We start from the raw sequence: 12,134 nt of genomic DNA, 5'->3' as shown, positions 1-12,134 counted from the left end.
GTCACTTAAGTAGTCTTCTCAGTTATCAGATAAAAAAAAAACATAGGATATATAAAATTCAGTATGATCCACAGTTTCAGGCATCCACTGGGGTCTTGGACTGTATTCCCTGTGAATAAACGGGGACTACTGTACTTGATTTTGCAAGCAATCAGACTTATGGAAGATTCTGAACAAGCTGGAGACTTGATGGACACAGTGATGGGAACACTATGGGATGTTAGCTAGTCTGGAGATGAGAGAGTAATACAGAAAGATCAAGTGGGCAGTGTAATATAACAGAAAGAACTCTTGGAATAAAGTCAAAACCAGTGGATTCTGCTACTTTTCCAGCTGTGGAGCTTAGGCAGCTTACTTCAGCTATTGGGATTTAATTTCCCCCACCTGAAAAATAAGGCTTCATTACTAGACTGGGTCAAGCCCTGCCAGCACTGAAACGATCTGCTAGAAGTCTACTCACTGCACTAATTCAAGCTTGCCATGATGAAAGGTAAAATTAACAGCATAAGTGACAGAACATAGAGGAAGTTAAGGCATGGAAGATGTTCACAATGTTGGAATGACGGGGCTTAATGAATGATTCCACATGGGAGGACACAAGGAAGAGAGGAACCAAAGTGATTTTGAGTTTATCCTGGGATACTATGATCCTGGTAGTTCCAAAAGAAGGGGCTGGTTTGGGAGAATGATGATGATAACACTTTGAATAATATTGAGTAAAAACTGGAAATGAATCATTGTGTGCAGGCCTGGACTACGGAACTTGCACAAACCCGAGAGTGAGTGAGCGCCTCCTTAAATGTGGCCCCCTAGGACCCATACTCATCTCACAGTAGTTCCAGCCTGATCTTGTGGAAATATTTAGAAGCTGAAACAAAGGAGGGGCAGAAAAGAAGGGACTATAAAGTTGAGCCTGGCCCTTACCTTCGACCAGTCTCCCACAGCTAAATGTGGAGGACAGTCTGTCCTGGCACAGGACTTGTGAGACGATGCCTTGGGTCCTTGGCACAATTCATCTGAGAGATTCAAAAAGCTGCCATCCGTTAGCAGCTGCCGACAGGTGACTCTTCTATTCTGAGTTCCCCCGCCACAAGTCCTGGAACACTAAGAAGACAAGAGGGGGTGAGGCGGCAGGCTTGGCCCACTCTATGTTAGTGCAGTGCAGGGCCTCTCACAGTCATAATCACAGAGGGCCCTGGAGTGGCCAGTCTGCCCTACCTGCTGCCATTCTTCAATGTGCCAGCCAGGAGGGCAGTCAAACTGATTGCATGCTTGTAAAGCATGGGGCTTTTCATCTCGGCACTCCTCAGGAGGGGCAGGGGTCTCCCCTGGGTGCAGGCAGTACACATCTCGGGTCTGAATTCCAACTCCACAGGTAGCTGAGCAGGGTCCCCAAGAGCCCACATGCCACCTAAAACAGAAAACAAGTGGGGAAAGTTGAACAGTCCAATAAACCAACGTGCAACCATCAGAGCATGAACAACGTGAAGCTCTCCTCTGGGCTTCCAGACTTCACACCCTGTATACAGATTCTACAGTCACAGCATCTCCATCAATATACGCAATTAAAACACAGAAATATAGTATTTAAAGGCAAGAAATGTCAGGAAAGTGTTTAAAGATCTTTCCCATTTGGGAAAGTCCAGAGTAAAAAGCAGCAGATCTGTTCCCATCCTGTCCTACCACTATATATCAAAAATAAAATCCTGGTTTTGTTTTGAATGGAGCCCCAAGGCAATGATGATTTATATAGGTGTCAAAAGAAATTTTAAATGTTTAAAAGCACACTTCAGGAAATCTTCAGGGCACCTGGCTTCATCATTTGGAATATCCCTAAGAAGATTCTTTAATGTTAGGATTGGATTTACAACATATATATAATGTGATTCCTTTCCAATAAGATCTTGGAAAAATCAGGTTTTCTCATAAAACATCTGTAAAAATGAAAAACCAGGGCAGCTGCTTTCGACACATATTTCCAAGTTGCCTTCAAGGAAGATTCTCCCAATTTACACTCCCACCAGAAGCATTTGAGAGCACCTAGTTGCCCACACCCCTAACCACATTGGAGAATATCATTGAGAAAAGTCTCTGCCCATCTGATGGCTGAAAAATTACACATTATGGTTATTTTAATTTGTGGATATTTAATTAGCAAACATGAATTCTTCACTAGTTACTGTAGAGATACATCATGAGGAAACCATTTTTAAATGTTTAAAATGTTCATAAAAGGATGCTGGCTCCAGGGTAGTGTGTAATAATAACAGCACACACACAAAAATTAAATTTAATTACATTTTACAAAATGGAAGGAAATCATATAAATGTTTAACAATAAAGCAGAAAATAACTGTCCATTCATACAGCACAATGCTAGCAGCCATTAAAATAATAAAGTAGATGTATAGTTATTAACATAGAAATACAGTCATGATATATTTTTAATAGAAAAAAGGTCATAAAATAATTTGTAGAGTATAATCCTATTTTATGCATTTATAAATGCATGCAGAAAAAAATCTGAATAATTATTCATTAAAATGTTGCCAGTGATGATATCTAACTATAGGATTTTTATTTTCTTTATTCTTGCTGATTTTTTCTCTGATTTTTATTAAAATAAGCACTCATATTGGAAAAAATATTATTTCTCTGAAAAAATTAGTATTTAATCTAAAAATGATTCTCAGTTTTTCTCTTTTCTAATTTTCTATTATAAACACCTCCTACTTGTATAAATAAAAAGAAAATGAAAAATAGTATTTAATGCAGATATAATAGGACAAAAGAATGAAAGTTTTATTTATGGAGGAAAAATTTCACAATGAAGATATAATCATACAAGTATGGAGATTAAATATAAAACATAAACTTGTAAAAAGCATGAGATATGAAGTACAGGAAAAATGGACAAAAAAATTAAAAAATTAAAAATATTTAAAATACTTTGCTAAACCCTTGGCATATTAACAAGGCAGACATTAATAAGAATATGGGAGATTTAATAATATATTTGAAAATATGGGTAAAATAGATAACTTTCTAAGGAATTACAAAAGTTCCATTTAAGAAAGGGACTGGACCTCACTAGTTTTGTGGTCAAGTCCTACAAATTTTCAAGACACAGGTGAATTCCCATATTATCTTAAATGTTCCAAAATAAGAAGATGAAAATATTTTATTTTATGCATATTATAAAGCTAGAAAAAATCTGAACACAAAAGCTGACAAATATACATAAAGCAAACTTTTGCATGTGGTTATATATCCTAAATCCTAAATGAAAGTATAAATTCTAAGTAAAAAAGAAGCAAATTAATCAACAGATTAAAACAATACAGGGTCTGTGATGTGGTCTGAAGGTTTGTGTCACCAACAAATTCAAATGTTGAAGCCCTAAACCCCAGCATGATGGTATTTAGAGATGGGACCTTTGAGAGGTAAAGAGGGTTAGATGGGGACAAGAGAGTGGAGCCCTCATGATGGGATTAGTGCCTTTGTAAAAAGAGACACCAGGGAGCTTGCTCTCTCTCCACCATGTGAGGACACAGCAAGACATCTGCTGTCTGAAAGTCAGGAAGAGAGCCCTCACCAAAAACTGAACCCTTTAGTCTTGGACTTTCCAGCCTCCAGACTGTGAGAAAATAAAGTTCTGTCTTTGAAGCCACCCTTATGGTATTTTGTTATGGCAGTGTGAGGTGACTAATTCAGTATATTTTCTGACCACAGTGGAACTAAATTAGATAAAGCCCAAATACTTAGAAATTATGCTGTAATCTTCTAAATTGCCCATGGGCCAAAGAAGAAATCACAAGGGAAAGTAAATAGTATTTTTAAATGCACATTAATAGAAATATCAAATGTCAAAATTTGTGGAATTTAGCTAAAGCCATGATTAGAAGAAAATCAATAGCCTTAAATGATATATTAAAAAAGTTTGACAATAATAATCTAAGTAACCATTTCAAGAGGTTAAAAAATAGCAGTTACATCCCAAAAAAGTAGAAGAAAGGAAACAATAAACATGAGAATAAAATGAATGAATTAGAAAATGAAACAAAAAGTTGGTCCTGGCGGGGTGCGGTGGCTCATGCCTGTAATCCCATCACTTTGGGAGGCTGAGGTGGGTGGGTCACCTGAGGTCAGGAGTTCAAGACCAGCCTGGCCAACATGGTGAAACCCCATCGCCACTGAAAACACAAAAATTTGCTGGGTGTGGTGGTGCACGCCTGTAATCCCAGCTACTTGGTAGGCTGAGGCATGAGAACTGCTTGAACCCAGGAGGCGGAGCTTTCAGTGAGCTGAGATCAGGCCACTGCACTCCAGCCTGGGTGACAGAGCAAGACTCTGTCTAAAAAAAAAAAAAAGTTGGTCCTTCAAAAGACTAACAAGATTAATAAATTATTGATAAAATATGGAGAAAAAAGAGAGAAGGCACACATTATAAAATCAGGAATTCAAGGAGGGACATTGTGGCATAAAAAAAGTACAATAAGTAATGAAAGACATTATGTCAATAAATTTGAAAGTTTACATGAACTGAAAAAATTCCTACAAAAACCAACTTATCAAAACTAACACACAAATGAAGAGAAATCGGAATAGTCTTATATCTATTAAGTTAAATTTGTTATTTAAAGTATCTAAAAAACTCCATGTCAGATGGCTTCCTTGGTGAAATTCTACTAAACATTTAAGGCATAAACAATTCCAACCTTATATAAACTCTCAAAAAAAAAAGAAGAAGAAGAACTTCCCAACTCATTTAAGCCAATGTCACTCATAAACAGATTTAAAAATCCTAAATAAAATATTAGCAATCAAGTGATAAAGTGAAAAATAATGTTACATGGTGACCAATCTGGGTTTATTCTAGGAAGGCAAAATTGGTTCAACCTTGGAAAATCAATCAGTGTCTATGACATAGCAAACTATAGGAAAAAATTCATATGATCATTTCAATAGAGACAGAAAAACATTTGTAAATGTTAACAGATATTCATGATAAAAAAACATTTTTAATTTGAATTAGCGCATCCAAAAAAGCAAGGGCTTGGGGGTGGGAAGGTGAGAGAGGGCTGGAGAATAGAGCAAAATATCTAATTGAGCACCCCTTTGTTACAAAAAATAGCAAACCAGTTAAAGAAAGACATAAGGGTAAGACATTCCCCCATACAAATGAAACATCTCAGTTGACCAGAAATCAATGTAAACACACAGCGCTAAAGCACTAAGAAAGTTATGAAACAGAATATGTAATAAAAAACAAAATATATATTTGAATGTACTGAGAGAATAAACTCTGATAGAGATTTTGAGAATAAGTTAATGATGGGATCATTGAAATTAGGCAAACAAAAAAAAAGTAAGGAGATTGCCAACTCCAGAGAAAAAACTTGCACCCAAAAGAAAATGTAACCGTAACAAAAAATTAAATGACTTAGCTATGAAATGCTTTTTTTTGAAATGACAGCTTTATTGAGATACAGTTTACATAACATAAAATCTGCCCTTTTAAAGGGTAGCAATGCTCCTCCTATAAAATAGCTCTAGCCTAGTTCTAGGCGTTTTTAGATACTAAACACCTGACCATGGTGGAACGCCTGACCATGACCCATCAGGTGACCATGTGACAAGCTGCTTATCATAAAGGGGACATTATCTATCTGCAAAGTCATATAGTTAGATGTGACCAGCAGTGGCCCACCACTGAGTGGAAGTGGTATATGGGACCAGGCATTGGTGGTGAGTGCATCATTGTAAAAAGTCTAGTGACAGTAATGGCCACAAGTGTCCAGAAATACCTAACCAGACATGACTTTGGTATGACTTTGTGTTTTCTTTCAATTTAATCTCCCTTAGCTCCTGAAAAATTTATAAACTTAGTTATCCAGCCTATTATTTTTGTGGACCACTTAGCATCTTTCCAGTAAGTTTATTATTAGCTCAAGTTAAGCACAATTAGTTTATACTGCTTATACCTAGGAACCCTGATTAATATAAGGTGATACAAGTTTTAGATTATTTTTGAATTCTAGAAATTTTACATTCAATTAACATGCAAAAAGACAAAATCAATACATAAATTAGTATTTCTATTCATTTAGCACTGATCCTTGACTTTTAACATACGTAATGATAATTTTTAAACATTTTATTTTAGGTACATGTGCAGGTTTGTTATATAGGTAAATTGCATGTCATAGGCATTTGGTGTACAGATTATTTCATCACCCATATAAATAAGCATAGTACCTGGTAGGTACTTTTTCAATCCTCTCCCTTCTCCAACCTTCCACCCTCAAGTAGACCCTGATGTCTGTTGTTCCCTTCTTTGTGTTGATGTATTCTCAATATTTAGCTTCTACTTATAAATGAGAACATGCGGTATTTGGTTTTCTGTTCCTGCATTAGTTCACTTAAGGTAATGATCTCTAGTTCCATTCATGTTGCTGCAAAGGACACGATCTCATTCTTTTTCTGTGGCTGCAAAATATTCCATGGTGTATATGTACATTTTTTTAAATCCAGTCTACTGTTGATGCGCATTTACGTTGATTTCATGTCTTTGCTATTGTGAATAGTGCTGCGGTGAACATACGTGTGCATGTGTCTTTATGGTAGAATGATTTATAATTCTTGGGATATATACCCAATAATGAAATTGCTGGGTCAAACGGTAATTTTTTTAAGTTCTTTGAGAAATTGCCACACTGCTTTCCACAATAGCTGAATTAATTTACATTCCCACCAGCAGCGTATAAATGTTCTCTTTTCTCTGCAACCTCACCAGCATCTGTAATTTTTTGACTTTTTAAAAAAATAATAGCCATCTGACTGGTGAGAGATGGTATCTCGCTACGGTTTTGATTTGCATTTCTCTAGTGATTAGAGATGTTGAGCATGTTTTCATATGCTTGTTGGCCACACGGAGGTCTTCTTTTGGAAAGTGTCTGTTCACATCATTTGCCCACTTTTTAAAGGGATTTTTGTTTTTTTGCTGAATTTGTTTAAGTTTCTTACAGATTCTAGATATTAAGCTTTCACTGGATGCATAGTTTGCTAATATTTTCTCTGATTCTGTAGGTTGGCTATTTACTCTGTTGATAGTTTCTTTTGCTGTGCAGAAGCTCTTTAGTTTCATTACGTCTCATTTGTCAATTTTTGCTTTTGTCACAATTGCTTTTGGCATCTTTGTCATGAAATCTTTGCCAGGGCCTATGTATAGAATGTTATTTCCTAGGTTATCTTCCAGGGTTTTTATAGCATAACTATAAATGTTTATAACAAAAGTCTAGAGTTGTTCAGTATGTCTATCCTTTTATTGATCAAGATGAAAGGATTTCTCAGCTATCTTGAACTACTTTCATCTGTTACTATTGTTAAGAATTCTGTTTTTTCTGACTTTTCCATTCTTCTCATTCTAATTATTTCCTGTGTTTTTGTGAGCATTTATTTTGCTTGTTATACTTTTTATTCTGTTTTCCCCTCTGTTATATTTTATTTTTAGGTTTACCCTTAGAATTTTAAAGGCCCTATTTAACAACTCTAGACTTAACCAAAATCATTTCCATCTTAACAAATGGTATAAGGGCCTAAAGCACTTTAATTAATCAATCTCTCTGAGTTTTACAAGGTTTTGTTGGACAATATTTCTTTTTTCAAATTGATAAATCAGAAACTATTATTGATTTCCATAGTCAATAAACTTTTTTAGATTAAGTATCTTTACAATATACTTCGGTCATCATTCATTCTTATATCTCAGACCTTCCTTCTGGGATCATTTTCCTGCTTAATGAATACATTCTTTAAAATTGTCTTTACTGAAAATTTACTAATAGTGCAATTTCCTGGTTTTGTTCACCTAGAATACTTAACATAATATTAGTAAATATTTATTGATTACCTATGATGTGCCAAGCTCTTTTTAAAATATATGTATTAACTCATTTAATTGTCATATAACCTTACCATAAGACTACTTTGTTGACACTTGCTGCATAAGGAGATACTATTACAATCTGAAAATATCCCTATTTCATCTTTAAAATGTTGTTTTAATAAGTATACAATTCTAGGCTGACAGTGAATTTTTTTTCTGAGCCATTTGAAGATAATGCTTCATTATTTCTCATGAGGAAAAATGGCAGTTTTTGTTATTGTTCCTTTCCTGGATCTTTTCTATATCTCTGACTTTGAGATTTTCTTTGTCTTTAGAGTTCTAAAGTTTAACAACAATGTATCTGAGTGTGTATTTTTTTTTCCCTGTTTGGGATTCGCTGTGACTCCCAATTCTTAGGTTTCATATTTTTTCATTAATTCTGAAATATTCCCTCTTATTATCTCTTTGATAAGTCTCTTTTTTCTTTTTAGAATCATGAAGTCCTTTTTATCATTTTTCACAGTATAAGGCACTTATTTTTTCTTTTAATATCATTCTTTTTTAAAGGCAAAGGAATCACAAGTGAATGCACTAGTCATGATCCATCAGAATGACAGATGCTTATCTACAAGAACATTTCCTAACTTTTTTCTGAATCTGTCACCACTGGGTATTACCGCTATTTTTTTACTTAAAAAGTGGGAGAATTTAATATGATTCTCTCTTCTTTTTCAAAATTGAATTTGCAGAAATGTAAGGGGTACAAGTGCAATTTCGTTACATGGATATATTGCAAAGTGATAAAGTCTGGACTTTCCCTGCAACCAACACCAGAATAATGTACATTGTACCTATTAGGTAATTTCTCATCCTTTACCCTCCTCCCACCTGTCTGAGTCTCCAAATTCTATTCCACACTCTATGTTCATGGGTTCACATTATTTAGCTCCCACCTGTAAGTGAGAACATGTGAAATTTGACTTTCGACTTCTGAGTTATTTCACTTAAGATAATGGCCTCCAGTTGCATCCATGTTGCTGCAAAAGACAAGATTTCATTCTTTTTATGGCTGAATAGTATTCCATAGTGTACATATACCATATTTTCTTTATCCAATCATTTGCTGATGTGATTCTCTTTTCTTAGCATATTTTTGGGGGTATTTTTGGATGAATTATTTTACTTATTAAGTTCTGGAGAAAGGAGTTTAATTTTCATTACTGCATTCAGTTATCTCCACCTGGTCTCTCCCTTGACACATAGGGATTATGGGGATTACAATTTAAGATGATATTTGGGTGGGGACACAAAGCCTAACCATATCATTTCATCCCCTCTCGTAAATCTCATGTGCATTTCACATTTCAAAACCAATCATGCCTTCCCACAGTCCCCAAAGCTTTAATTCACTCCAGCATTGGCCTAAAAGTCCAAGTCCAAAGTCTCATCTGAGACAAGGCAAGTCCCCTCTGCCTATAAGCCTGTAAAATGAAAATCAAGTTAGTTACTTCCTAGATATAATGGGGGTACAGGCATTGTGTAAATACATCCATTCCAAATGGGAGAAATTGGCCCAAATGAAGGGGCTACAGGGCCCATGCAAGTCTAAAATTTAGCTGGGCAGTAAAATCTGAAAGCTCTGAAATGATCTTCTTTTGACTACGTGTCTCGCATACAGGTCACACTGATGCAAGAGATGGGCTCCCATGGTCTTGGAAAGCTCCGCCCTTGTGGCTTTGCAGGATACAGCCCCCCCTCCCAGCTGCTTTCATGGGCTGACGTTGTCTGCAGCTTTTTCAGGAACACAGTGCAAGCTGTCAGTGGATCTACCATTCTGGGGTCTGGAGGATAGTGGCCCTCTTCTCACAGCTCCACTAGGCAGTGTCCCAGTGGGGACTCTGTGTAGGGATTCTGACCCCACATTTCCCTTCTGTATTGCCCCAGCAGAGGTTCTCCATGAAGGCTCCACCCTTACAGCAAACTTCTGCCTGGACATCCTCTGAAATCTAGGCAAAGGCTCCCAAACCTCGATTTTTGACTTCTGTGCACCTGCAGGCCCAACACCACGTGGAAGCCACCAAGGCTTGGGGCTTGCACCCTCTGAAGCAATGGACTGAGCTGTATGTTGGCTCATTTTAGCCATGCCTGGGATGCAGGGCACCAAGTCCTGAGACTGCACAAAGCAGCAAAGGCCCTGGGACTAGAGCATGAAACCATCCTTTCCTCCTAGGCCTCTGGGCCTGTGATGGGAGGGGCTGCCATGAAAACCACTGAGGTGCCCTGGAGACATTTCCCCCATAGTCTTGGCAATTAACATTTGGCTCCTTGTTACTTATACAAATTTTTGCAGCAGGCTTGAATTTCTCCTCGGAAAATGGGTTTTTCTTTTCTATTGCATTGTCAGGCTGCAAATTTTCTAAACTTTTATGCTTTGCTTCCCTTTTAAACATAAGTTCCAATTCCAAATCATCTCTTTGTGAATGCATAAAACTAAATATTTTTAAGGCACCCAAGTTACCTCTTGAATGCTTTGCTTCTTAGAAATTTCTTCTGCAAGATATCCTATATCACCCCCTCTGGTTGAAAGTTCCACAGACCTGTAGAGCAGGGGGAAAATGCCACCTCTTGTTTTCTTTTTAAAACTCCATTTTTATATATGATAAACCTTCTCAATATTTCCTCTGTATCTACCTTTTGTGGATATTTTACATATTTTATGTATTCTCCATGCTTTATTCTGGGTAATTTTTTCAGCTTTCTCTTCCATTTTACCTGTTTACTCCAGCACATAACTTTTGAATTTCAATCACTGTATTTTTAACTTCTAGATATTCTATTAGCGGAACCATATAAACAGCCAATATTGACCATTTTTGACCAAACAGAAAGTTTCAGATGGTTCAATGTGATAATTGGTTCTTCTAAACAATCTTCCAAGTATTTTTGATAGTTTATTGCTCATAGCGTAGATTTTTAATTTCCTGTTTTATATATGTAAATATTTTAAATAAATATGTTTATATTCTGTACCTGATAATTCCAATTTACGATGCTCTGTGTATCTGATTCTGTTTTTTCCCCCACTGACTCTCACACATTGTTTCTTCATGTGTTTTTAAAAAATTTTGATTATGAGCTAATGCTCATTATGTCTTTGTGGGAATTTTAAGGTCTGGGTAGAAGATACATTCCTCCTTGCAGGATTTACATCACCTCTATCAAGACCAGTATGAATTAATTTTTTGGATCACATAGAGTGAATATAAACCCTACTCCTACATAAAGGGCTACTTGTAGCTCTTAGATTCTCAGGGGAGACTTTCTGATTCCTTCCATTCAGAGGCAGACCTGAGACAGATAGTTCTCCTTGCAATCTCTCTTTACAGGATGGATTTCATTTTTTGAATTTGCCTTTCCATTGAGGTAGACCCTGGCTTTGTATGGGGAATCTCCATTCTATTCCTTACCATCTGAAGGTCTAAGGACTTGTCTATCAGGCAAAAGATCTCAAAGCCAAAAAGTGTAGGTTACTGAGACTGACAACTGTCCCCACTAAGGCAATGCTTCAGCTTGTTTTTGGCTTCTGAGGATTTCTCTTACTTTCTTACAAGCTTAGTTCTGCATTTCAAGATATGTTTTACATATTTTACCCAGTATTTTAGAGGTATTTAGCAAAAAGCCTTTAAGGATATCAAGTCCATCATGTGGTTAGAAATTGATGTATACAGTCACATACTTGAAATAATAGTTCAGCAAGTTTAGCTCTATGGTGATCATGATTTTCCCTCAGTATTCTGAAGATATTATTCCTTTGTCTTCCAGAAACTCCAATTGTTGATAAGTTGTTTGTAGTTAATCTGTTTTTCATGAGTGGTAGCTTTTAAGATTTTCTTATCGTCCCTGATTTTCTGTAGTTTCACTATTTCATATCTATGTAGGGATTTATTTTCATTTGTTTCTCTTGATACTAGGAGTGGATATTTTTTCTTAAGTTTTAGTAAACAGTTTACTTCATATCTTCATTCTCTGACGTTACTTCCATATTTCTTAATTTTCTTCCCTTTCCCCAAATCATCAACTATTTTTCTTTTATCTTAGAAACTGAACTGTCATTTGCTACAATTGCTTTGGGACCTCAAGCTCCAAATAACCACAAGTGCAGCTCCATTCACCACCTCATGTTTCCATTCCTTTCCTAGCCCAGGTAGTTGTTTTCTTACTTGTGTCTTTGATAGGCCCCCTTTTA

General features: G+C 36.2%; 1 protein-coding gene across 5 annotated transcripts in view; it reads right to left on the bottom strand.

Annotated features, from left to right (window-relative positions):
• Positions 1-12,134, bottom strand: part of ADAMTSL3 (ADAMTS like 3) — a 392,199-nt gene that overhangs the window by 95,894 nt on the left and 284,171 nt on the right. For all 5 annotated transcript variants that reach the window (XM_055362792.2, XM_055362793.2, XM_004056691.5 and 2 more), the window contains 2 exons: positions 1,219-1,411; positions 925-1,104 (listed from right to left, as the gene is read on the bottom strand). In XM_055362792.2, coding sequence (XP_055218767.2) covers positions 925-1,104; positions 1,219-1,411 — 373 coding nt within the window. The remainder of the gene's footprint in view (positions 1-924; positions 1,105-1,218; positions 1,412-12,134) is intronic.

Source organism: Gorilla gorilla, chromosome 16 (assembly GCF_029281585.2).
Source record: "Gorilla gorilla gorilla isolate KB3781 chromosome 16, NHGRI_mGorGor1-v2.1_pri, whole genome shotgun sequence".
Taxonomy (NCBI): domain Eukaryota; kingdom Metazoa; phylum Chordata; class Mammalia; order Primates; family Hominidae; genus Gorilla; species Gorilla gorilla.
Note: the sequence above shows the minus strand (reverse complement) of the source record. Positions and strands in the feature narration are given on the sequence as shown.